Source organism: Melanotaenia boesemani, chromosome 20 (assembly GCF_017639745.1).
Source record: "Melanotaenia boesemani isolate fMelBoe1 chromosome 20, fMelBoe1.pri, whole genome shotgun sequence".
NCBI classification, from domain to species: domain Eukaryota; kingdom Metazoa; phylum Chordata; class Actinopteri; order Atheriniformes; family Melanotaeniidae; genus Melanotaenia; species Melanotaenia boesemani.
The window spans coordinates 20,929,584-20,955,531 of record NC_055701.1 but is presented as its reverse complement, the minus strand read 5'-3'; the positions used below and the strand labels follow the sequence as shown (position 1 = coordinate 20,955,531).

The window sequence follows — 25,948 nt, the reverse complement described above, 5'->3', positions numbered from 1 at the left end:
ATTTATCAGCTTTCTTTATGTTAAAGAAAATGTATTGATTAAACTCAACATGTGTTATACACGATGCACATTTAAACATGTATTACATATATTCAATGCTAAATAAATAGATCATATATGAACATATTCTAAGACTCTGTCAAAAGGATTAAATCAATTGTGCATGCTCCAACATTTGACATTTATTTCTGACCTGAAGGAGAAAAAAAATCTAAGAATGTGCTAGACGCTTTTAAATGAAGTTATTCAACATATGTAAAACCATGAAAAAAGGAAACAAGACAAAACTGTTGATTGGTTTTACATTTATTTCCATTGCACAATAATATCTATATATATACTGTATCTACAGTCTAAATTGTTTGTGGCAGCAGATTAACTCAGACATCCATGTGAAATTTATTTTAATAAAACTGTACAAAAATTGCCTACAATGAGAAAATACTGCAACTCCACAGATGTTCATCCCAGATGAAGACAGATGGACAGAAGTATGGCGACTGAGAAACCCTTGAGCTCCTCTGCACAATGATGTGAGCTTAGCTTCAGTTTCATTACATTTCTACAGCACAGGGGGGAAAGCAAGAGTTTTCATGAAGCCAAACGGTAACGTCAACAGATGTACCCCAAAAATAACCTCTCACACATACAACTGGCATGACCAAATGAAAATGGGACACACTTCTGGTGAGTGATGAGAACTTCAGTTTTGTTCAACATGGTGGTTCATACAAACGCCAGGACAGACAATCTCTAAAAGGGATAATACATGGTTGTTTCAAGTTTGTAAACACGTAATATCATGCATCCTTCAATGTGCAATAAGAGACCATTTAGGACATATAAGTTGCAAACTGAAGCACTTCAAAGTTGAGGCCACACTTTGTAGAAAGACTCAGCGGCCCACCATTAGGAGAAGATCCTCCTGCAGTAGCAAAGCATTAATCTGATGAGCATGTTAAATATATATAGCAGAAAATGTTTATTTCATGTCTGAATGACAGATAGTTATGCACAACCATTGTTTGGACATGTGAGTTATTCCATCTTAAAATTACATAAAAGGTATTCATCTTTAATATATTATTGAAATTAAAAGTAATATATGTATTTATATATATATATATATATATATATATATACATATACATATATATATATATATATATATATATATATTTGTTTTCAAATATATAAATATTTTCTAGTATAATTAAATTGACACTGAAAACAAATCTGAGAGTGAAGCAATCAGCATAATTGGCATATGACATAAATAAGCATAGGTTATATAATGTTTTGGTCCTTGGAAAAATAAGAAAATGGGACACAGGAATAGATGCACTAAAAAAATCATACTAACAAAATTATTTTAAGTACAAAAAATAGTGCAAAAACCACATAATAGCTTTTCCAAATGGGTTTCTCTCAGTAGTACAGATTAAAATCAACTGTCTAAAAGTGAAGAGTTTCATTCCAAAAAGCTGTGTATCCATCTCAGATAAGACATTTTGGTGATTGACCCAACACCTCTTCAGTATATATTTATAATTTAAAGTAAAAGAAAATGATCAAAAATTCATGTACTATCTTTCTTCAGACCTTTGATCAATTTCCATTTCTTGTCAAGTTGCTTGGTTTTCTTTGGTGGATAAATCACGTTGGAGTGAAACTCTTCAAATTCACGTCACTTGTTTTTCTGAACACATAAACAGCAGTTTGCAGCAGGAATAAAGGCAAAACCCAACTATTTTTTTTCTCCTCACACACAACAGACATCCTTTCCTGATTCTTACCATTTACGGGGGGGGAAAAAATTAAAGACAACTCTGTGAAATCAAGCAACTCTTTGGTGTCAGAAAAGAACATGGCTGCAAGCGTACATTATGTCACATTGCCTTAACCTGCACTGTCAGATTTGTATCCAGCTGTCCCACTATTTACAACATTTGGCAGCAATCTGGACTGACGAAGTCTTGTCTCTCTTTAAAAAATAGAAGGAAAAAAAGGACAGATTATGCTCCTATATTGACACAAATAGCAGCATATCATTGCACCTCATGGAGAAAAAAAAATCAATGACAATAGAATTTGAGTTAATCACAGAAAAACAGCCAAGCAAAAAACAAAGACTTTATGTAATAGACTGTATCTATGCAGTATTATAAACAGTGGCGCCCATACACATATCCTGAATATATGTATGTTCACAAACACACAGATATACACATAGGTAGAGGTTAGCATATATGAGGCAAAGGCAGAAGAGAAACAGTTTTTAAGTTGATGGTTCAAAGAGAGATGATCTGTGGCACCGCGTGAACACTTTGTTGTGCTCGGTCACTTCTACTGGCAGCTACAAATACAAACACAGCATTCTCACGTCCATTGTGCTGTAAGAGACTCATGCTTTTTTCCCTACGCAATGAAAAACAAGACAAAAAAATTAAATAAATCAATTTCAGCTACGACAGAATGTCAAAAAAAGACATCCAAGTGATCATTTATAGACAGATTTTTGTCACAGAAAACTTGAAGCTGTAACCAAAATATACACTTTTGCAAATTATATTAAAGGACAATCTTTTACTGTCAATCCCAACCCTAACCCTCCCCACATGAAAAGCCAGTGACCGTCAGGGGTGTTTCAGTGTATCAACTTGGTCTGATAGGTCAATGTAAACTCTTCCTAGGGGTAAACATTTTCAGCACTTTTTTTTCGCACATTGACAAATGAAACAAAATAATGCCCAAAAGACAAACTCCCTCTCCCTCCTTCGCATTTTACTGTTCCAATAAATATTTAATCTAAAAGCACAACCAAGTGACTCAAATAACACGCCATTTCTCACCCAAGAGAACTTGGTTGCTTTAAAAAGGTATGATCGGTGATGAACTAGTGAACTACCAGCCCTTATTCGGTGAGAGGCAATAGATTCCTCATTTCCCTGTCCATTTTTTTTTTTTACTGTTCTAAGTGCTTGAAAGGCCCTCTCTGGAGGAAAAAACAGCTAAAACAAACTGCCAAAGGGCAAGAACAAACTAAAAATAATTCAGACCAAAAGAAAATAATAATAAAAAAACAAGTCCTCCACTGATTCAATCATTCCTATAGAACCTTAAATGTTCATAGACTTGATTAACTTTGAAGGATCAGACTTTTCTCCTCATTTAAGCCCATTGTGTTTGGCTGACACTATAAAGGGCAGAGCAAGGAAAATAAACAAGTGCAGCCAGGCCACCCTTAGTACATTATTTGCACAATTGTCCTTCACCTTTCTGAACAAAACAGCGAAGTGTGTGGATATATATGTATTTAGATATATATATTTATATTTATTTATATGAGACATATACGAGTGCATGATGGGATGTCAAAGGTCCAGTCTCTCTGTGTTGGCAAACCGATGTTAACTGAACATAATCAGTCGCTCCTAGGTGAAACAGAGACAGAGATGCCAAAGAGCCTCCCTTCCACCACTTCTTTCCGTTCTCAGTGCGCCATGTTGGTCAACTCTGCAGCAGCCCTTCGGTGACTGAGGAGATGCAGAGTGAAGATATCGTGGTGAGAGAAAGGGCGTGGTTCATCTGAGTAGAACCCCAACACCATATGGAAAGAAACAGAGAAGAGAAGAAGAGGGACCTCCAGCTCCTCAGAGATACTGGTGTGCGTGACAAGAGTCCAAAGGTCCACACGCTGCCATCAGAGCTGATACCACTTCTTATCTTTGTACTTCACCATCATCTGAGGGGAGAAAAGCATGAAATGAGTCAGAAAACAGAAGTTCACCTAAAAAGAAGACAAATTAAGTGCTTAAACAGATGACGTTTCCATACGTCATGGGCGTGTTTGGAGAAGGACTCTGCGCTGGACATCATGGCTGCCGTTCTCTCCTCCAGTTCGCCCAGTTTCTGCCCTCTCTCATCCAGAGCTATTCTGGCACGGGCAAGCTCTCCCACGACCCCAGATGCTGCACCCTTCATGCCCTCCATGCTGCCCGGGCCGGGAATGTGCTGGGCCAGACTGCGAGAGGCCTTACCGGCAGCTGTTTCACCAACTAACAAAGAAACACAACAACACAGAAGGTGTGTTGACAAAATACAATCAAATATGTGAGTGACTGAACAGGTTGTCTCAAAGTTTATTGGTACAAATTATGTCAGATGTTATAGCATAATTCAGTTATATTTTTTAAGAGATATGTATAACCAACTCAGAAATCAGAGACCAGTACGAACATAACACAGAGACTGAGGGATTTTTGTACGTACAGAGGTCCTCCCTGTCCAAAGACTGAGCTCCTCCCCCAAAAAGACCTTTGAAAAATCCTCTGTTTGGAGCCTCTGGAGTCTCCACAGGGGTAAATAACTCACTGAGCATCTCCTAAAGAAAAGAGAAAAATTAGCATATCTATTTCAATATATTCTCTCTTAAGATATTTGGACTAAGCTATTAACATTTGTTTTTATTTATTTTACATCAACATGTATAAATCCCAGGCTTCATAAGATAACAAAAAATGCAAATTAAAAGTTTAACAAGTACGCTGAACTGTTACAGATGATAAGTCCACAAAACCCCCATATTTCTAAATAATCCCAAAGGATGTTTAGTGTAAAGAAATATGTTTATATGTTAGGAAAAGAAAGGGATCATTAACTAACATACCTATGCAAAATATCACTAGCCTGACGTGCAGATATGGCTCAGAACATGCAAGAGATTAAAATATTTGACACAAAGATAATCTCAGTTTTAAAAACTAATGTCTGTACTGTCATACTACATATGAATGGAAAGTCCATTGAAAGTCTTTTTCTACAGGGGGGGCTTTGAATCATTGGGTCTTATGAAGAAATGTAAATTTAAGAAAAAATTAACTCCTTTGTTGTTTATCTGACCTGCAGGTTGTCACAGGTCTCCTGGCTGTAGGTGATCCTCTGGATCTCAGTGGGGGAGGTGAGGTACAGAGCCTGACCCAAGTTAGAGAAGCAAAACGTCCGTGCTATCCGCATGTCTGTGAGCGGCAAGTAGTTGATGTCCAGCAGGGGCCGTAGGCTGGGCAAACTGGGGTCATAAAAAACAAAAATCTTATCAGAAACACTAAAGACACTTTTAGACCAAACTGCATCTTTATTAACAAATTCTGAAAAAAAAGCAGAGCACTCTGCTGTTTGATCAGAGATACTGAAAGTAACAGAACGTGAGCAGTGGTGGTACCTCAGAGTCATGATGTGCCCATTAGCGCAGAAGCAGGCGATGCAATTAGCCCCAGCCATCTGCACCACATCAGCCCTCAGCACAAACGAAGTCTCTGTGATGTTGTGTTTGTAGAGGTGGGTTTGGGAGGGCATGGCCACCACCTTGGCCTGTTTCTCCGAACACAGCACAGCAAACTGACTGTCCTGGCCCTCTTGTGATGAGGGAGGGGTGGCTGGCCTGCGCCTCCGGCTTTTCTCTTTTTCTTCATCTGAGGTGTTAGGGTCATACCACGGTTCGTAGGAAGGGGGCAGCAAAGTTCCAGCAGCGTCAAGCAGGCCCATGGTCAACATGCCACCTTTGAGTCTGACCAGGGTGCCTGAAAATGGAGTTTTTTTTTATTTTTTACTGTTAACTGGATTAGAAATGGCATTAAACTGACTACAGATTAAAAAAAAAAAAATCAGTTCAAGCTGTACAACTTAATTAAAGGTAAACCAGGACAGTAGTGGAGGATGTCTTTGTGTCTTCATTTGAAACATCTATCCAGTAAACAGGATGGGAAAAAACATTTTCACATTTTTCTGACTTGGTTACAGCAAAATAAAATAAAATAAAATAAAATAAAATAAAAACAAAAACTTAAGCCTTTTTAGACACAATTTTTAATAAAAGTCTGACTTAAGGACAAAGTGCTGCAGTGTTGCAAATATGTTTTGAACAAGCATTTAAAGCATTAAAAAAGGCAAACTAAAATGAGCCGAAAGCTAAAACTGTCATGTGAGAACATAATACTCAGAAATAACGTATCAACAACAACACATGGCACTCTGACGACGTTGTTGATTCAATAATAACAAGATGCACATCAGTAACTTGCATATGACAAGATTACATCAGCTTCTTACCACAAGAGGCAATGCCGACTGGCTGCTGCAGCCTCTGGTCCCCACCAGGTGGCAGGCTAAGAGCCACCATCATCACGGAGCCATGCGTGGTCCCCACTAACAGGCAGGGGCTGACCAGACTGTCGGACTTCCTGGGGAAACTCTCGCAGAAGTAAAAGGAGGAGATGGCTTCTCGAGATTCTCTGTCTATGCTGGTTACACTTGAACTACGTGAGCGGGTGAATGAGTTATCCTTGGCATCTGGACAGAGGGATTGAGCAGAAAAATAAGAGAATGAGGACATGATTTGTGTTAAATGACAGAGGTAAGGAGTTTAGCGTTGTCTCCAAGCCAACAGCAAGCTCAGTTCAGAGGTTAAAGCCAAGTTGTTCATATAAAAGCTTAGTAGAGAACATCTTCAGTCATATTCTTGTCCTTTATAGAAACAGCCCAGCAGGAAATTAAAAGGGTAGTTTTTCACATTGAGAAGTTATCAAGCGATGCAATTGGTTTTGAACGCCTCCAATTTGCATTCCTGCACCTAAATCTGATAAACACTCTCAATGTGAAAAAGCTGTAAGAAAATAAGCCTGTAGTACTACAGTTACTCCCAAGAAAGAACTGCATTTTACAGAGAAAGAATTATTCATGCTTCACTGCTGTACTGACTGCAGTTAGAGTTAAAAAAGTTGAACTCTAAAGATATCAGGGAATCCCCACAGAAACATATCATGAGTGAAACGCTAACACACAAGGAAAAACTGTAAACAAGAAAAGCAGGATTTTTCACGCTGAATGCAATAAAGCCAGCAGGACTTCCTCAAAAGGGAGAAAACAATCACTGTGAGAGGATTAGTGTCAAATGTTAAACCATTTTTAGAATAAACAGCCCTTGTAGTGGGGGGTGGGTGGGTGGGTTAGTACGAGTTATCCCACTTCAGCCCAAGTCAGACCATATCTGGTCCACTCACTGGGTTTGGGGTCTGACCGAGTTCTATAGACGCCCCATTTCAGATTCATCCTGGCTGCCTTCTTGTCAGCTTTCACACTATAAAAGCGTCTATTACATGTCAGAGGGCACCACCGTTGGGACCTATTTTCTGCACCCAATGCACATACAGAAAATGTTTGTCTTAACTTGGAGTGAAAAGACATGAGTTTAAATTCACTCAAATATGCTACTTTATTCACTTTCACTGATGCATTTTACAGCTGTGAATAAAAAAAGACAAAGGATTGCAATGACAACATGAAAACCTGCAAAAAATGTATTATCAAGTATATGAGAATTATGAAACATTCTTAAAATCATCAGCTTTGGCTTACCCAGATCTGGCTTTTGATCGCTAGACGAGCTAATTTTCCGTGACATCTTGGCTGTAACAGAAACAAATACTCCTTTTGTTTGTTGAGGAAATGACACTTAATGTAGACATTTCTGAGCTTCCATAATAAATAATGATTTCAATGATTGGTGGCATATTTCAATGTTTAATCATTTAAAATTAATTTCTTAGGAGAGATGGGGCTAACTGTAGGACAACTGTTGAGATATATTTCATATTTCAAGCTGTCAATGAGACTCCATGTTGTTTTAAAAGGAAATATTTAGACTCTAAGTACATTTGGATTGATTTTAGTTGCGGCTTTCGACCAGGAGTGCTGCCAATCTCCAATATGAATCCCCAAAAGTTGCCCATTGCAGTTATTGCCCACCCTCAAGAGAAACCATGAAAATACAAATGAGGCAGAGAACATCAGAGAGGGGCCTGTAATGTCAAACAAAGCGAGAGGCAGTCGAGAAATAAGATAATTGTAATTCAGTGAACATTGTTATGCAAAGAGAGTAGGTGGAGAGGGAAAATGAATAATCAGTGGATAGCCAACAGATTACACTGAACTGAAGCCCTGGAATCAGAAATACACGCAGCAAGTGTTGTTGATCAAAGACAAATAATTCCCTTCAACATTCAAGAGGTTAGTGCTGAAAATACAGAGGCGGGAAGCAGATTTTCTATGCTTTTGTATGGAGAAGGAAGTAAAAAGGATTAAATAACATCCACCAATCGGCAAGCAGAATTCTATGCACACTTGCTTAACATCTTTACTGCATTTTGCCCAAAAGATTGCATAGAAAATCTGAAGCCTAAAATCTGAAAGACATCCTGTCATGCATGTGATAAAGAATCTTAATTAATTTCATACACAGCAGCTATCAAACACCCCAAATTATGTGATTAGTAATAAAAAAAAATCCATTTCTTGAATGCAATTCTCTTTTTCAATAGGCACAAGATATACAGGCTGGCAGGGGATTATGGCACAGTGTGGTTAGAGTGCTGTCATTCAGAAAGAAAGAGTGAGTAACCACAGAGAATGCATCTGGAAGATACAGTACCAAAGTCATTGGCAACCGTCTTGGAAAAGCGTCTGCTTTTAAACTTCACTGGAAATGAGGGTAAAAAAAACACAAATCAGACGTATTAAGCCTGAAAAAAAATGCTAGAATTCGAGGGCACATGCTTTTATAAATACAGTACCCTTCTCTATGAACTTCTGCTTTCTTTCATCATCTGAATTGCATGGTGAGGCAGATCCTATGTGAGAATTAGCAGCGTTTGAAGACGCATCTCAGATGTGTTTTACCTTTTTTGTTTGTTTGATAGAAGATAATGTGGCTTACCTGAAGTAGGTGATTTGCAGCGGTCCTCTGAGGCGTTTGACCCATCGTTGGAATCACAAAGTGCTGTGGGAGCCACAGAAATTCAAGTCAAAATAAAGCAGAGGCCGTCCTGCTCTTGATCATCTATCAAAGCCATTTCTGACACTACACCTAGCATTAACAAAGGGTAATGTGCTAGAGCAGAGGCAAGGATGACACTGTTGATGCAGTCATAAAGCAGCATTATCTAGAACAATCTATTAACTTAAAGTGTTGGTATTGCTTCTTCATTAACACAAGCAGCTGGGTTGAAAGATACACAACCGGGTTTTGTTTACACATTTTACTGTAAGCTTTGGAGATCTGGAGTGCTGTGCCAAACCCAGGGAGTGTATCTTAATGGTGACAATGGAGGCGCTTTAAAGAGAACAAAGACAGTGTGGGAAGGAGAATAATTTCTGACACAAAAGGACTTACTCAAGTGAGATGAGCGGAGTTTTTTCACTGACTGAGAATACAAGTTAGAAAGTCTGGACATGTAAGACGTACCAGTTGGAATGTCTTTATCAAATCACAGAGAGAGATCGACAGTGAGAAAACAGTGAGACAGAGAAATGACTGGAAACCAGAAAGTGCAAATTAGGTGGAAAAAAAAAATAAAAAAGTAGAATATTTCAGGGGTTTCTGGGTGAATAACAGATGAAACAGTAAAAAGCTCAAAACAAATTAAAATGTTGCTTTTTTATGACAGAAAACCTAGATGTATAGTCAGGCCACTGAGACAGAAAACAATTAATACAGGAGTGACGGAGAGGATGATGAGACAGAGGGAGAAAGACAACATGACAATGGACTGAAACAGGAAACTAAACAAGGTTTGTTTTTAATGTTTGGTCCATAAAAGTAATTAAAAGATGACTCCATTAGAACAGAGCAGCTCTGATACAGCTTTCACTCTGTTTGTGTGGATTACTAACAAGCATGCTCCACTGTCGTTGCACTGTCCAACTCAACAGATGGAGGATCTGTCAGTGATGCCCCCTGTTGAGGGAAAGAAGCTACTGCAGGGGGCAGCGCTCATGGTGCGAAGTCAGAGCTGCTGCCAAGTGTCAGCTCTGCCTCTCCAACCCACCCTCAGAGTGTTTAACATCACAAAGGGAAACAAGGGCTGCAGCAAATGAATAGAGCATTGACTACGTTTCAGTGAGAGTAATGTTAGCTGGTGCAGTTACACTGCAGTGTTTGATGAGAAAGAGGCCAAGTGGGGGGAAAAAATATGAGATGGAGGTGTAATTGGAGGAATGCAGCTCACCTCCGCAGGACTGTCGTGCTTTACGAGGAGAGCGAGGCTGCCTCTGGAAGGGGTCAGAGGGGCTGTAGAGCTCCGATGTCCCCATGTTGAGCAGTAAAGTTTTCTGGAGGTAGTCCACCACAGCCAGGCCGTTACTGTTCCCAAACACCACACTGCAAGAAACGAGGAATGATTGAGGAAGCCTTCGTTTGCAGTTGCAGCTTACAAATTCTCATTAACTGCATCCTTTCAGGCCAGATGTGATTAAAACTTAACACAAATACAGCTTCTGGACAAACATAAACAGTGCTCTGAAAAGAAATGAGGGAATAAAGAGAAGGGTTAATGTCAAAATATCAAATGTAGCAGCTGTGGAGACTTACAGGCCATAGGAAGAATTGACTGCCAGACTGGTGATCTGCTGAGGCGGCTCCCCACTCACCCACACCAGCTGGATCACCAGCTCCACCTGGTAGCCCGGAAACTGCTTGAGCGGGGAGCTCCGCAGCCTGCATCAAACACACAGCAGGATGAGACAGCAGGTTGCACTTTACACTGGCATGAATTATCAACCCTCTGGGTAAGCCACGCTGACAATATCATCCTTTTTACTGCTGCTTATTCCCCTTCCACCTTTTACTGTCAAAACATTTTCCGAACTTATCAAGAAAGGATCATTTTCAAGTAATGATTTGGAAAACTCTGGAGGGAGTGAATTGATGACTGCATGCCTTACTTATATTGGCTTTTTGACAGCAGTATTTGGTCTGATTGGTGACAGATTCCTGTACAGGGACAAAAAGAGCTTTGGAAAAAAAATAGAAAAAACTAAAACTGTCCATACTGTAGGCATGGAATATTGTCTCGGGGTCCTTCAGAGGAGTTATTGCCTGTAGCGGGCTGAGTGGGAGGCTCACTCTCCTGTGGGCTGGAGGAAGCTCCGGGGTTTGGCACAGTGGGGGTCTGCTCTCCTCCTGGATCAGGAGAATCTACATCACTAAACTCGCACTGCATCCGCACTTCCAGCAGCTAAACACAAGAAAGGAGAAAGGAAAAGACACCTTCTTGGATGTGGGATCCACCTCAACAGATTCTGAATATTCCCAAATATTCTGCATGTTTTTCCTCATACGACCACATACCCACCTGAACAACTTCAGTCGTGATCTCTTGTTTGCTGAACCTATAGACGATAACATGAGCAGACACACCAGCCACACAGAGCATCCTGCTCTCCGGACACCAGGACAAGGTTTGGATGGCAAACGGGTCTTCATCTACTATGTCTGTATTTGGTTTCTCCTCTTTAGTACGGGCCCTTTCAAACACCTTGGCAGTCTTCAGCTTATACAGCACTTGAAGCATTACTTTGAGAAAAATGAGAGGGGAAAAAATAGAACAGCATGAGGATACACTATCTCCAACTACTTATGACAGCAACAGGGATCATGGGTGGATGTAAACAGACAGATAGTTCCCAGATGATTCACACCCATGTTTGATTTGACCAGAAATCAACATGAGGCAGCAAAAGAAAACAGAACAGCTCATATGTTAAAATTCCACATTTATTTGCCCTTCCAGCTAACTTTCCATTTGTCTCCAGTGGGATTTTGGACCTCTCTTGATCTCAAATAATCCCAAGGTTTTTGACATCTGAAGGCTTACATGCCTTATCTGTCTGCAACTTTCACCACTGGGTTCATGCCATTTTTCCAGCTAGGGCCTTAGCAACATCTCTGGAGAACAGCCAAGAGACACAAGGTGTGAATGTAGCAGTTAACCTTCCAGAGGATTTACTGCATCATGTTCTGCCCCACTGTGCACGCTACCCCAGCACCACTCTAATATTTCCAGCTGTGAAAATGCATCTCTGGCAGAAAATCTGTAAGTAGTAACTGTAAAGTCCTTGTGTGAGCAGCGACTGCTGAGAAACAACTGACCAAATTTTCTAATACCCTCCATAAAAAAAAGCTTAAGTACAAATAATGCTGTTTACTTAAACAAAGCAGCTCGGCCCACTTGCTGCAAACATACGTGCAACATTACAGTCCTCACCGATTTTTACTGTGGGAGCTGAAAGCTTCTTCTTTGTGTCCAAACAACATGCTTTCTTATCTTTTCTCAGAGCTCAAGACAAAAGATGGATTGTGAGATCATGTTTCTTATCCTCAGCATAAATTTGTGATCTTGCAGGGCAACATTTTACTTATATTTTTAAACTTGGCTTGTATTATCCAATTACAAAAAAAAGACAATGAAAATAAATAAACTACTTACATGCAGAAGCATCCCAAAATTTTATGGACCCATCAGCATGTCTGTTTGGGAGGGGAAGAAGGAAATAAATGATAAAATAAGGCATATTACATAGACAACACATGTGAATAAATGTCAGACATGAATCACAAATGATTTCATCAATTCAGTAATTACAGACCCTGTGATTATAATCTCTGGGTAACTCTGTGTGCCCTGGCCCCAGTTTCCACCACTAATGGGCCATTCCTGTAAAAATGAGAAAGCTGATTTAATTATAAAATGCAATATCAGCAGCTGCCTGGCCCTCTCTGTATTTGTGTACTTATTTATCATAAATAAAAAAAAAAAAAGACTGCTTCTTTCTTTTTGCTTTCAGGTTAGTATTCTACATACAGAACATTCTAAAACTAAAACTATATCAAATGTATAATAAACTTAAAAACAGACAAGAAAAGAGTCATTTACCTTCTTGCTGTAACCTTGTCTCTTTTGCCGGCTGCCGACAGAGTAAAGTGCAGGAATAAGTTCAGCAGGGCAGTCAGCAAAATACTCACAGCAGGTCACTGGGGACTCATGGATAGCCAGGGGATATGGATTCTCAAATATCGGGTATCTGTCATGACAATGAGCCATAGTTGATGTTTTTTAATGAATATGGCAATGCACTTTTTTTTTTTTAATAAAAATGAAATATGAATGACAACTTTCTGTGCTTTTTGAAATTTAGTTTTGAAGATAACCTTCCTAGTCTTATATTTATCAGTAAAGTACCTGTGGATTTGGCAATCTAACTGTAACAAAAACAGCACAATATTTTAAGAAAAAGCAAAAAAAAAAAACATAAGTAACATTTTTAGATGTTGAATAATTACCCAATCTGTCCCAGGTCTATTACAACTAAATCCTTCTCGAGGAGGACCACCACTGCATAAGGCTCCTGAAAGTCTGGCCAGCAAAACAGCACAAAATGAGACAACACAGGCAATGAGATATCCTCGTGAGTTATTAGGCAGCACAAATGAACCGAGCCTGTCCAGAGCAGATTTCCGTGGCTCACCGTTCGGATATGGAGTTTCGCAGAGCGTTAGAAAATCTACAATGGGGTAGTCCATCTCCAGGACGGCAGTGCTTTTTCCATGCATCACAGTCAGACAGGCTCTCCTCCCCACCGTGTCATAAGACAGACCTCCAGACAGGACCATGAAAGGATCCCTGGGTTCAGTAAACACAAATATTTCAAGTACTTGCTTGTCCAATTACATTTGGTTATTGCACATCTGAATTGAAAAACTAATAAGTTCAATTTGTAGTAAATGGGAGAAAAGGGACAGCATATTTTAATGTTGTGCTTTCTCTGGAGAGTATCTGGCCTGATTTCAAGAGAATCTATGAAAGGAGGACCCTACTTTCTAATCATTATGACAACTATATTAATACCTGTCCTCAAATACTTAAGTGAAACAAGGAATAACTAGATCAGCTTCAGTGAAATTGTTCCTTTATTAATTAACGTATTTTAAGAGGATACTTTCATCCCGTCCCTTTGTGACCTTGACATAAGCTTCTTTCCACACATGAGCAGCAGTTACACTGATCAGATTAAATAATTTCATTTACCATAAAGATTTTTTTAATCACAACAAAACAAAGCCTGTAAAAATCATAGAAATAACAGCAAAGGTTTTTGTAGCCTTTTATGCCATTTTCATTCACAAAAGGATCTTGGTTTATGTAGAACAACAGGAAAGACCACTTTCAGCACAGGATACTGATTCAGACACGAGAAAGCCAAGACACAGGATGGGTGGGAACTCTCTTCCATCACTTACCCAGCCCTTGTAGTTTTGTACTCTACTTTCAGGATAGGCTTGCATGGCTCTGGCTTTTTTCCATCCTTAGGCTGCTTTCCTGTTCAAAGACAAGGCGCACAAAAGCATTCGGTTTAAGTTTACACAAGTACACCACATATGACCCCCTTTTTTTTTTTTAGAACAAGTCACACTTGAAAGGTTAAAGGGACCAACATTGCCTCCACTTAACATGTCTCTGTTTGTAAATATACAAGCATCCCTACCATGTGGTGTGATGATCTGTGCAGGCTTGGCTGGAGCTCGTACATTCCACGTGGTCAAAGTGCCATCAGAGTGGCTACAAACAAACTGCTTCCCCTCATGGTGCCAGGCAACTGAGTGGATTGCCTGAGAGACACAGCAGCATGTAAGTAGGTTGCGATACATAATGTAATCCCAAGCTCATGTACTGTTAATAGTTTTGGAAACTTTAGTGTTTACAATAAAGGTGTATGTGAAGTTTTGCACAGGTAACACTCATCTGTGAGATTTAATCACAGATTAAGGAATTTGTTGGCTGTGTTGTAAAGAGTTCATGTTTTTATTTATTTGTTTTACTTTATATCATCCATGTTAAAAATGAAAGCTCCTGAGGAAGAATCTCAGAAGGACCTGACAAGCAGCTTTTTCAGGTTTTGCAACAAAACACTTGGGAGAAGTTGTCCTGACATAAGACCAGATGTGTTTGACACAACAAGAAAATCCTGAACAAACCATTCCCCTCACAAGAAATGAATGGGGATAAAAATAACACCTTACCTCGTCGTAATTGTAGCGGTAGTCAGCCTTTTTGCACTTCAAATCCCACAACACAACTACCCCACACTCAAATCCAATCAGAAGCTGCAATAACGAGAGAAGCAAAGCACAGCTCAATCTGTTAACATGACTGAATCATTAATGTGATGCTCAAAGGATGCATGAAAATAAGACATTATGCTTTACTTTATGAGCCACATCATTTATTAATTTTTTTACTACTTTTTCCAGAATTTATTTCATTTAATAGCAGCTACAACATTAAAAAATTACTCACATGGAAACTAATTGATAATCTTGTTCTAATGCAAAGTTCTGTGAGGTAACCCTGGACGGTGGCATTTATGAAGATTTACATCAAGACATACCAGCCACACAAACATTTTTCCCCATACCATACATACCTCACATCCCTTAGTTTAACATGCCTGTGACAGTACTGATTTCCCCGAAGCAGAAGAGTCCTACTACTGTGTGAAATGTTCAAGAACTATGAAATAAAGTTCAAGGCCTTGAAATAGTTTCTAAATTCCCCACATCCCAATACAATGCAGCATCTGTAAGTTAGCCAAGATAAGTCTGATTCACAAGGTTCCCACCCAGTAACTCACTTAAAAGGACCCATTGTCAGCATCTTAGCATTGGACTGTACCCCCAGAATTCCTGTGTCCACAGTCTAGCATACACAATATTTGACACCTGGTTTTATTGTTATGACTGACCGATATATTCTGACCTGTGGAGGAAACTGTAACTGTAAAAAAGAAAGAGGATTCCCCTTTTTCTGACACACATTTTCATCTTTAACATTTCCAATGTGCCTGGAAATAATAAGAGGCCTCTTCTCTTTTTTTTGACAGAGAAATCTTAAGTTAAATTGACATTTTACTGAGCTAAAATATCCAGCTCTCATGCCCCCGTGTAAAAACACAAAGCACTTGTATCAGTCATCTGCACTGAGGACCTTCTAGACAGAAAAAAAAGAGTGCCGCCTGATATTGGATATTTTGTTTTCAGTCTTAAGCTCCCTTGTGCATGCCATGTAGTGTTAAAATAACCGTTACCTTGCCCTCATCCATGGGGTTGTCACTGATGTGCACAACAGGCCCTGGGTGCGTCTTGGTGGATCTGTGACGGAATAATGGGAGACGATTTGGATGGAGTAATCTAGCTTAAATGCATCTCAACAATATTTTGAGTAAGACAAGGATAAGTAAGACAAGAGTGCAGTTGGAAAAGGTATTTAAAATACTTTTTAAGAAAACAAAACATAAAATCACAAAGTGTCTGCTTTGTACAAAGATAAAGAGCATGATTATAGGATGAAAATGTACATCTGCTCTACAGAAACATAGGTGTAGCATAGGAGAGAAGCAAAGAGAAAGAGCGAGCGAGAGCAGGGTCACATAAGGGGCTATGAGAGATTACGGTGTGTGGAGACAGGATCACCGTGGCAACAGAGCAAGGGACATGGAGGAAGTGAAGGTCTAGCCTAAAGAAAGTGTTGCTGCCACTGAGTGTGGTCTGGCTCCAGTGGCTAATGATCTCACTGCTGCTGATGAGTCAATACAGTCAGAGATGTCGCAGTGAATAAAAGGCAGATACAGACCAAAAGACAAACTCCAGTCACCACAGCATAATGCACCATCTGAACAACTATTGCTTTAAATGAGCAACAAAAAAGGTAGAAAGACCCCATAACAGTATTTTGTTTTTGCATCAGTACACCCAGACATTCCAAAAAAAGCATTTAACATGCCACTGAAGGTTATATTACATAAAAAGATCTTTATATTTATATATATATATATATATATATATAAGGCTAATAATAGCCATTTCCATTCAATCCCTTTAATTTGGAACCCACAGACAGCACCAAAATGAAGTTTCCACTACTGAGATGCTTTGACAGGCCTTTGCTGCAGTCATCTTCACCTGCTGCCTGTCTGTGGGTGTTCTCGCTTCACTTTTGTCTTCAGTAAGTGAAAAGCATACTTCATTTACATCCATTAAGCAGCCTACTCTCCTGATTGCACACGATAATGATGACACACCTACCTCCTACAGTTGCCTTGACTTGGATAAGATGCTGTGAGGCTCAATAATTTTGCTATGAAGATACCTTTTAGACATGTAAGCCTAAAGTTTATGTTTAAAGCATCTCTCTGACATCTCTGAATTAAATTAAATTAAAAAAGGGAAATGATAACAATTGTTCCTGTTACATACTTTGGCACATCTTGCTTCCACAAACTGCGACCAAATTCAAATTCTATACTTGGACAGGCTAAAATAAAATAAAAGAAAACACCTAAACAGTGGCTGCAATGTTGACATAGGATCACTTTAATGAAAGCCTAAAGTCTATGACTAAAATTGTAGGTTGACATGTAACAATCAATTGAAACTAAGGTCAACAGTTTTATTCATGATCATTAATCAGTTATGAGCTGATGCAACATGGAAATACTTGCGCTCCTGTAAAGGATACATGGGTTAAGACCATGAAGGCTATTTCTGTTCACTGCAGGAGAATATGAGCTCACAAATTTGAAAGACAAACTAAAGAACAGGAATTTTTTTTAAGATATTTCTGTCAGAGATTTGGCCACCCTCTTACACAGAAATGACTATTATGTTTTCGATTTCACACTACATCATTTCTTTTCCATTTTCACCATCAGACAGGCAAAAATCCTTTCCCTCCTCACAGACTGTCTCTGACGTAGATGGAATACTTTGCTCTGACACTTTCAACTCCCAGATCCAAAGCAGCAATTAATCAGATTTCACCTGCAGCTACACACACAAACTACTGCCCATTTGAGCTGCCAGTCACAGACTAAAATCAATTTTTTTTAGCTCGCTTGTGGGCGCAGTGGAAAAATTACTTGGAAAGAACATCTTCTGGCCAAAGTTTTCTTCTCTCAAAAAAGCAAAAAAAGATGTCTGACGCACATTTTTACTGCTACTGAACACTCAGAGTCAGGCACCGCTATACCGGGACATTTAAAACTTTCTGACGCTGTTGTAGATCTACTTTTACCTGAAAGCTATCCAAATCATGTTAAAAACCTTCTCAGTGGGTGTTTACATGAGGGAGTGTGTGACACACAAGGTAAGTGACTGAGGTTATCAAGTAGGCCATTCCTATCAGAGAAGTTCTGTTAAAACAGGCAGCAAACACCTCCAGAAGCCTCACCAACAACTCCTGGCATGGCACAATCACCACTTTCACGCCGCCTTCACACTGATCAGAGCTACAGTATTCTCAGCTTACACAACACAATATCTGCAAACACACAGGCCTCCACATTCCTTTGCATTTTCGAGTTTCCTGCTCGAGTGTCGACTGCACAAGTGTACAAAGAAGATATGCAAATGGCCAATGAGGAAAGGGGGAAGAAGACAGTTGCAAAATACAGACTCACAGTTCGATGGCTTTGTTCCACATAATAACGTAGCCTGAGAGAGTGAAGGACTCCACGTTGACAATGTGGATGTTTCCTCTTTCTGTGCCGATGTATAGCCATTTGCTCTGGAAGGGCAGGTGGCAGTATGTGATTCTGCAAGAGATCAGGATGCATCACCGCTAGGCTTTTCATTATCTCATGACTCAGTCCCATCAAAGGGCCCCTGCTTGTCCCTAATCACGCTGGTTCAACTAGAAGGAGTAGTGAATGACTAGCATTTAATTACAAAGGCCTTGCACTGTGTCACTCTAATGAAACCTATTTATAGCTCAGTGGGGAGGAACAGCAGAGTAAATATTGCTGTCTTTTCTCAGCCGGGTGGAAGACATATGTGGTAGGACATCACATGTACAGTATCAAACTGACTAGGATAAAGATAACGTCTCTTTTTGGGGGGATTTTTCTATTGATATTTAACATGATTTTTAAATCTCATTAAAATGATAAATGCATTGTTTCATCCATCTTTTATCTGCTAAAAATCATCAATCCAGCAACTTCCTTCTGCATTCACCTGGCGTATTTGTGCAGCTGTTGAGAATGAAATATCAAAAAACAACAAACTGGGTGAAGGAAAAATAGTTGTTGCATCACCACAAGAGGACACCAATGGCCACAGCACAGCTAATTGTACAGTGTGAAGCGTGTGACCAGCGGTGAGGGCAGCTTCCACATTATTTTCACACTTCACAGAGATAGATGCAGCTTCTATGCAAGCACAGTCACACAGGGAAAAACACATCAAGGTACCTCTCTCTGTTAAACTTGAGAGAATGCAGGATAGCAGGGATTTTTTGCCGCAGGTTCCACAGGTGGATGCTGTCATCAGCTAAGGCACTCACCAGCGCCCCCTGCGGAGATGGTCATAAGAAGATGGATTAGAAGTAGTGAGAAATATTTTACACAACTGTGCAAAAGTCTTGAGCCAACCCTTATTACCTCCACTTAGGTGGAGGTCATGTATCTGGTGGCATTGGTTTGTCTGTCTGTCAGCAACATAACTCAAAAAGTTATGGATGGGGTTTTTATGAAATTTTCAGGAAATCCCAGAAATACAATAAGGAAAAAGTGGTTAGATTTTGGGGTAATCTGGATTACAGCCTGGAGTTAGGTTTTTTTTTTTAGGGATTCTTTACTATGGGGAGATAGCAGCTGCAATGGAAAAATTATACCCCAACTAAAAACTAATGCCCACAATCACTGGCAAAGAAAAATGATTATAATGACTTGGCGGATGTCTGTGTTCTCAGAGTTCTTCTAGTTTATTTATATATTTCCAGGAAAATGTTAGACAGGGACAACAAATCACTGTATATTTTTAAAAAAAATATAGCATAAAATGCAAATAACAGCTTGCACAACTTTTAACAAGCTTGGTAAGAGCAGCTTTATTCTTATACATAGTCTGAACCCTCTTAGACATGTTGGCTTGTCATTTTTTTTCATGGGGAATAGTTCTCCTGGCGTCTTGGAGGACATTTCAAAGCTCTTCTTTTAATGTTGGCTGCCTTTTTCCCCAGTTTCTGTCAAGATAATCCCACACAAGTTCAATAATGCTGAGATCCAGGCTCTGGGGAGGACTTATGACTCCGTAACACCTGTTGTCACTAGTGGAGACCATTTCTGATGTGTCTTCAGCTAACAGTGGGTATTTAAACAAAAGGTCTTAAATTCGGTGTCTTTTTAATGGTCGAATGAGTCACAGGTCGGTGTGAAAAAAAAATGGAAAGACTGGACTAAAAATGAGTGGAAAAGCAGCCAATGTCCAAAGAAAAACTTCAAAAGACCATCAGAAAGCCTGGAGAACTACAGCTGAAGACAACTTTGAAAGAAGATGAAGTCTGGCTCCACAGAGGCACAAAATAATAAACAGAAGGTGGCTCAAAACGTCTGCACAGTACTGTATGTGGATTTATATTTAGTGCACAGATATAGGCCCAATCCCATTTCACCCCTTGGCCCTACCCCTTAACCCTACCCCTCTGTCCTAAAAAGAATTGGGACACCCCTACCCCTACACGTGAAGGCGCAAAACGGAGGGGTAGGGCTAAGGGGTGAAATGGGATTGGGCCATAGTGGCATTGGAGAAGCATGTTGTTACACCAGTAATGTTAATGTGTAAAAGAACAGTTGACATACAATCAATATGATACTGCTACCAAGAGTTTGGCAAATGCAGGAGAGGAGTGGATAGACAAGAGTGAAAAAGAGAGAAAAATCAAACAAGGAGACATTAAAAAGCAAATGACAACACACCTCGTTGATGAGGAACTGGAGCTGGATGACAGCAGCGCCGCTCTCATGCTGACAGTAGCACTCCACACCCGCACGGCCAAAGCTAAAAGTTGGCTTGGTCAAAGAATATCGGACAGTTGCCAGTAAAGGTGATGCAGGAGTTTAGGATGGGGCTGGGAGATAAAATCCCTCTCAAAATACTACTGCTTGTCACAAAATAGACAATTTGCATTTCATCAAAAATACATAAAAAAAAAAGGCTTAGTTGAATTTTTCAGCTTTGCCTTCCTTAAAAGGAGCAGGAAAGAGCATGAAACAAGACAAATTAGTGTAGTTATAAATAAAACTAGGAGCTCCATCTGCCTTTGTTGTTCACACATCAGCCAGTGTGACAGCAGCATTATTAGCTTAACTCTCACCTTTCTTTATAGAACTGTCAGTGTCAGGACAGAGTCCTTATCTCTTCTACATGTCCACTCATAAACACGAAGACCATCCATTCAGTTAATGGTAGATGTGAGGTTTTATATTTGAACGGTCTTAAACTTAAAAAGGAGAGAAAACTGAAAGTGCAGCAAAAGGACAGCCTTCCTCTTTATTTCCATCAGCCTGTGATAGTTTTCACAGACACAGTCATACACATCGGCTCAAAAGAAGAAGGAAGTAGTGTGAGATCTAATCATACAGAAGAATCTCTTGGTCACAAAAGATCAAAAAAAGTGCTCTGTTACTGTGATCATGCCAAAGTGAAGTTTCTCTTCACCGTCTGAGTTGAGCTGAAACAGCAAAATAAGTCCGAGCAGGATTAAGCAAGCTGTGATCAAACAATCCTGCAGCTCCTTGCACAAACTAAGGTGGGGTTGCAGGAGGCTGTTTTGCAGCACACTCAGCACTGGAGAAAATATTTAAAGCTGGCACCAGCCGATGACCGCTGGTGGCAAAACTTGCATTCACCCAAGACCTTTCCAGTTTTAGCTCTTCGCTTCTCAAGTTTTGTACACACGTCAGAATTATTAATGGATATCATGTCTCTACAGGTCCACAATGGGGAGGGAAGAGTCACTGACTCTGCTTCATACTTTCAGGTCCTGCATGAATAAGACTGCAGAATATGTTTTAAGAGCAAGGATGTTAACATGTAACCCTTTTTACTGGTGTAATCCAGCTGGAGCATATTAATGTAGTCTTACTCGCTGCTTATGTGCATTCACTAATAAGTGTGCATCGTAAATTGCTTCTGTTGCAATGTAGGTTACTAGTGCTGCTGAGTAAAGCACCTTTCGAGGTTGGCAGGAAATAACTAATACAAACTTCAAAACTAGATGTTATCGCTGTGGTGAACTAGTGGAGCACTCTTTAAAAACGTCCGCCTACACTTCGCTATGATCTTACACATATTAGGTTTAAACTACTAATGCAGACTACTGCCTGTCTGGAGTGTCACACGTGTTTCCCTTTGTGAGTATTTCATTATTTGATCATATGGGTCACATTCTAATGAAATCTTGAGAGAGAAGCACTGGCTATGTTTACATGCAAAGCAACAACTCAGCATTATCCCATTCTGAATAAAATGCTGCCTCCATCACCTTCACCTAATTAGGGTCATATTCAGAGTAATAATTAAATCAAGCCACGTCGAGGATGCTCATCTGGTTGGTGTGACACACGTTTACAGCTTAATTGCAACATAATGTCCCACTGGAGTTTTACAACATATGTTATTACACCCTGCTGCTTTAAAACACACGTCCTTTGTCAGAGTTGGCAGGCCTGATTATTATAAGGAAAACTGGGTTTGTGTTTTTTTATTTTTATTATTTTATTTATTTATTGCTGGTTACAAGCTCTGGAAAGAACTGCTCCAGTGGAGTTCATTGCAGAACAGCCCAGATGTTTTTTTTTTTTTGTTTTTTTTTTAAGGCTTTAAGGTTAAGGCTCCATGTTTTGAGGGAATAGGAAAAAAAAACATTCCAGTTGTGCAAGGCACGTGAATGTGGATGAGTCTTTAATCAGTTTGATCAGTGACATTCAAATGAGAATATATAAAGGGATATTCTAGCCACAACTAATGTTTAATCATGCGATCATGCTTCATCACATGACACATAATGGAAAGAGATTTCCAGCATTGAGCTCCTCTAACATTTCAAAAGGATTTCCTGTTTGCGCCAAAGAGTCGCAACTCTTCACACACTGAAGTCACCCCCCCTTTAAGTAGCCACACTTCTCTATTTGGTAACCCAACTCGGTAGACCGCAGCATTTCAACATCAACAGGTTTCCTCATGAAGTCAAATGATTATCATCAGGGGAAGACATGTTTCATGCTTGCAAATTTTTTCAGCATTTATGTTTTAATTGCTCAAAGAAGAGGAAGCAAAAAGAGTTGAGGACGTCTAGCATGATCAGTCACATGCAGGAGGAGTACACCTTCCTGTCACCAATGCCCACTTGGCCAAAACAAGAACTGGACAGAGCAGGAAACTGTCTACAGTAACACACTGATTAAAACACTGTAGCAGAGACAGATTGTGTAAAAGTAGATGTTTATTGCTTGTAGAAACCTCACTGAGCTCGTGTCTACTGAGCTGTGGTAGCACTTCCAAACGCCAGGGGCAGCGAGATGGATCGATACAGCTCGTCTTTTGATGAATGGACCAATTGCCTGAGTGATGGTAATCCCATCAGCTTCACCTTGCACATTAGGGCAGCATGGAAGCAGTGTGTGTGTTAGTTTTCTCTGGGAGTTGCCCGCGTGCAAACAGAACACTCTCTTAATCAGGAGAGTAGATAACAACAAGGAAGGAGACACCTCTAATGAAAATGTAAATAAAGAAGATCGGCCTCGCAAGCAGGATATCAACACAAAGGGAAACCCCGAGTTAATACGCTAACAGGTCGACCCTGGGGATGTTCAATGGAGTAGAGAAACACATGCAGTGTGTGGTGCTCTCAATTTCATCAGTACTGATAGAAGAAAACACATTTTTACCCTTTCAAGATAAACAAAACTGATCCCCAGCTGCATGGGGAGAGGGGCTTAGAGCGTGTGTTTACGCAAGGCCAGTTATGTTTACAGCACACATGAAGTGGCATCCTGGCACTGACTGGGCAGCGCAGTCAAAGGGGTTGGCTCCTCAACATATGGTGAAGTAGCTGCTCATGCAACTGCAGAGATACCACTAATGAGCTGAGGAGGCTGCCCTCTGCAAAGAAGCACACCCTAACATGTGCTTACCCACTTCCCTCAGCCTGGCATGGATTTTCTTCTAATGCAGTCAATGACAGAAGGAAAAAAAAAAGAATATCACTTACAAGGTGAATTTACTGGACTGGATGACATGCTGAATGGCATCTTGCTCATATGATGACTCCAACAATTTAAAAGTTTCTCTCGTGTATGTGTGTGTGTGTGTCTCTGTGTACATGTGTGCAAAATATGGGACGGCTGAAGATGGAAAAGATTATATCATTCAAATCCTCCGAGCTTTGCTCTCCTACCTTATCTTTTTTATTTTCGTGCAAAAAATACCCCAAAAAGGATACAGCCTCAAAGCTCCAGTCTGAGTCCCAATGGCCAGGATTTTCTGCACAGGGTCAAAAGCCATAGAGGATGGTTGATATGAGAAGCCATGACGCACAGTCTGCAGGAGAGAGCAGAATTTACATCAGACCTCCAGTCAGCCAATCTATCATCTCCTACCACTGTCAAGCTGGCATTAGTGGAAAAAACATTATCATAATCTCCAAGAAATTTAATCTAATAATGTGGGAAATTTGTCTCATTACAAAATAAATTTGATAAAACACAAGCATAGAAATGAGGACAAGATTATTTTCTGACAACTTTCTGCCATGTGTGCAGGCTCATTTCTGCCAAATAATAGTATTATATACATATAAATGACCTACTATTCTTTGGCTCATTTGCTGCCTTTGAGCTGCAGCTCATTGCCAGGATCTTGCAGTACTCCAGCCACCAAAATATTATCATCATCTGGCATCTATAACTCAATTGTTTCAGGATGAAAACCCTGCCCAGCCATCCATAAGATCGATGCAGCCTACATCGGGATTATATAACAGGTGATGCCATGGCCCTGTAACCTGGGGAGCTGACCTGCTCTACTCTCAGCTGGGGAAGAAGCTGGTGGGCTGGCCCTCCTAATGATTAACACAACTGTTTAACTCAAACACTCTGAAATACTAAACCTTGGTTACCTGAGAGGTTGAGATTAGAAAGACAGGTTGTAATTCTCTAAATTGTCATTTTTAAATGCATGTGGGTTGAAAAAGTAGGATATTATTTACACATCTTATATTTTGAAAAAAAATATATATATCCTTTCTTACTTTCACAAGCTCATATTAGCTGCAGTTTAACTGAATTCATTCATTGCTTTAGCAAGATCAGTGAATTTAGTCATCAATACAGACAAGTCATGTTGAGAAGGGAATTTCAGTTTGGAGAGGAAGAGTTGTTATTAATGTACAAATTGCCACGTGACCTTTTAAATGGCAATATTATGTTGTGTCGCTAATTTACAAATGTAATTTAATCTGATAAAATGCAGCAGGGCGGATGTAACAGTAAAACACAGCGAAGCAAGGCAGTCAGTCAGTCTTTAAAGGTAATTCCCCATTCATGTTACTATGACTAATACTTTAATACCCGACAACAAATAAACAGTGTAAGGCTGCTGTTTGCATACACTTGTGTGTTTTCCATCTCACTGAGCCGTGCTGAATAACGCTAATGTTTGGTCACGCCGCTGTCATCTGACTGTCAGAGTGCGAACACAGTCCTCCCTTGTTGGCTGTTTTTTAACGGAGACCTTACCTTGCAAAGCTGAAAATGCTCCGACTGGAGAGTCTCCTGGACAACATCGTTTTCCCTGGGAGTACCTGGCTGAGCAGTTGCGGAGGAAGAAGAAGACGCCGCCGTCAAGCCGTCCAGCACCTTCCTAATGTTAAACTTCTTCATTTTCCTCCGGTACAGACGCGACGGTTGAAAGAACGGATCAAGCGAGCTACCATTAATTGGATTGAGGGGGGTAGCTGCTAGCTAGTTAGCAGAAATAACGCACAGTTAATATATTTCTGCATACATCTCATATGTTACGGAGGGTGTTGCCAGCGCACTCTCCAAAAGCAGCCGATCCAGGAGCATTGATTTAGCGAGTCTTTTCCGATATTAGTGTTAATCTGCCATTTAATTGCCAGCTTTGGTGTTATTCGATCGGAATCAATCGTTTCCGCGAGCTGTTTCCCCAGCCAGGGCTCAGCGGGTAGCAAACTGGCTACGGAAACGCAGTGAACTGCAG

The 25,948-nt window shown here is 40.0% G+C and overlaps 1 protein-coding gene across 6 annotated transcripts; it reads right to left on the bottom strand.

The window, feature by feature from the left end:
* Positions 1 to 294: 294 nt before the first annotated feature.
* Positions 295 to 25,948, bottom strand: stxbp5b (syntaxin binding protein 5b (tomosyn)). Of its 6 annotated transcripts, none has more exons than XM_041972413.1 (29): positions 25,465 to 25,948; positions 24,171 to 24,268; positions 20,644 to 20,725; positions 19,138 to 19,238; positions 18,346 to 18,480; positions 15,976 to 16,039; positions 14,912 to 14,995; positions 14,377 to 14,500; positions 14,132 to 14,210; positions 13,360 to 13,514; positions 13,175 to 13,247; positions 12,768 to 12,915; positions 12,481 to 12,548; positions 12,321 to 12,361; positions 11,187 to 11,407; positions 10,885 to 11,069; positions 10,424 to 10,549; positions 10,062 to 10,213; positions 9,227 to 9,310; positions 8,771 to 8,833; positions 8,628 to 8,684; positions 8,486 to 8,533; positions 7,414 to 7,464; positions 6,109 to 6,348; positions 5,222 to 5,579; positions 4,903 to 5,068; positions 4,273 to 4,384; positions 3,838 to 4,058; positions 295 to 3,745 (listed from the first exon to the last, which is right to left on the bottom strand). In XM_041972413.1, exons 1-29 carry the CDS (start codon positions 25,606 to 25,608, stop codon positions 3,704 to 3,706), a joined length of 3,522 nt encoding a protein of 1,173 aa, XP_041828347.1. In that variant the 5' UTR covers positions 25,609 to 25,948; the 3' UTR covers positions 295 to 3,703. The 6 variants fall into 6 exon arrangements, with proteins under 6 accessions (XP_041828347.1, XP_041828342.1, XP_041828344.1 ...); XM_041972408.1 differs by lacking the exon at positions 9,227 to 9,310 and adding an exon at positions 7,059 to 7,187; XM_041972410.1 differs by lacking the exon at positions 9,227 to 9,310.

Coding starts and splice junctions, on each gene's coding strand:
- stxbp5b (XM_041972408.1), bottom strand. CDS start 25,608: ATGAAGAAGTTTAACATTAGGAAGGTGCTGGACGGCTTGACGGCGGCG. Junction 12,916..13,174: donor ATAGACCTGGGACAGATTGG/GTAATTATTCAA, acceptor TTGTCATGACAG/ATACCCGATATTTGAGAATC. Junction 6,349..7,058: donor TCGGTCAGACCCCAAACCCA/GTGAGTGGACCA, acceptor CCCTCTGTCCAG/ATGCCAAGGATAACTCATTC.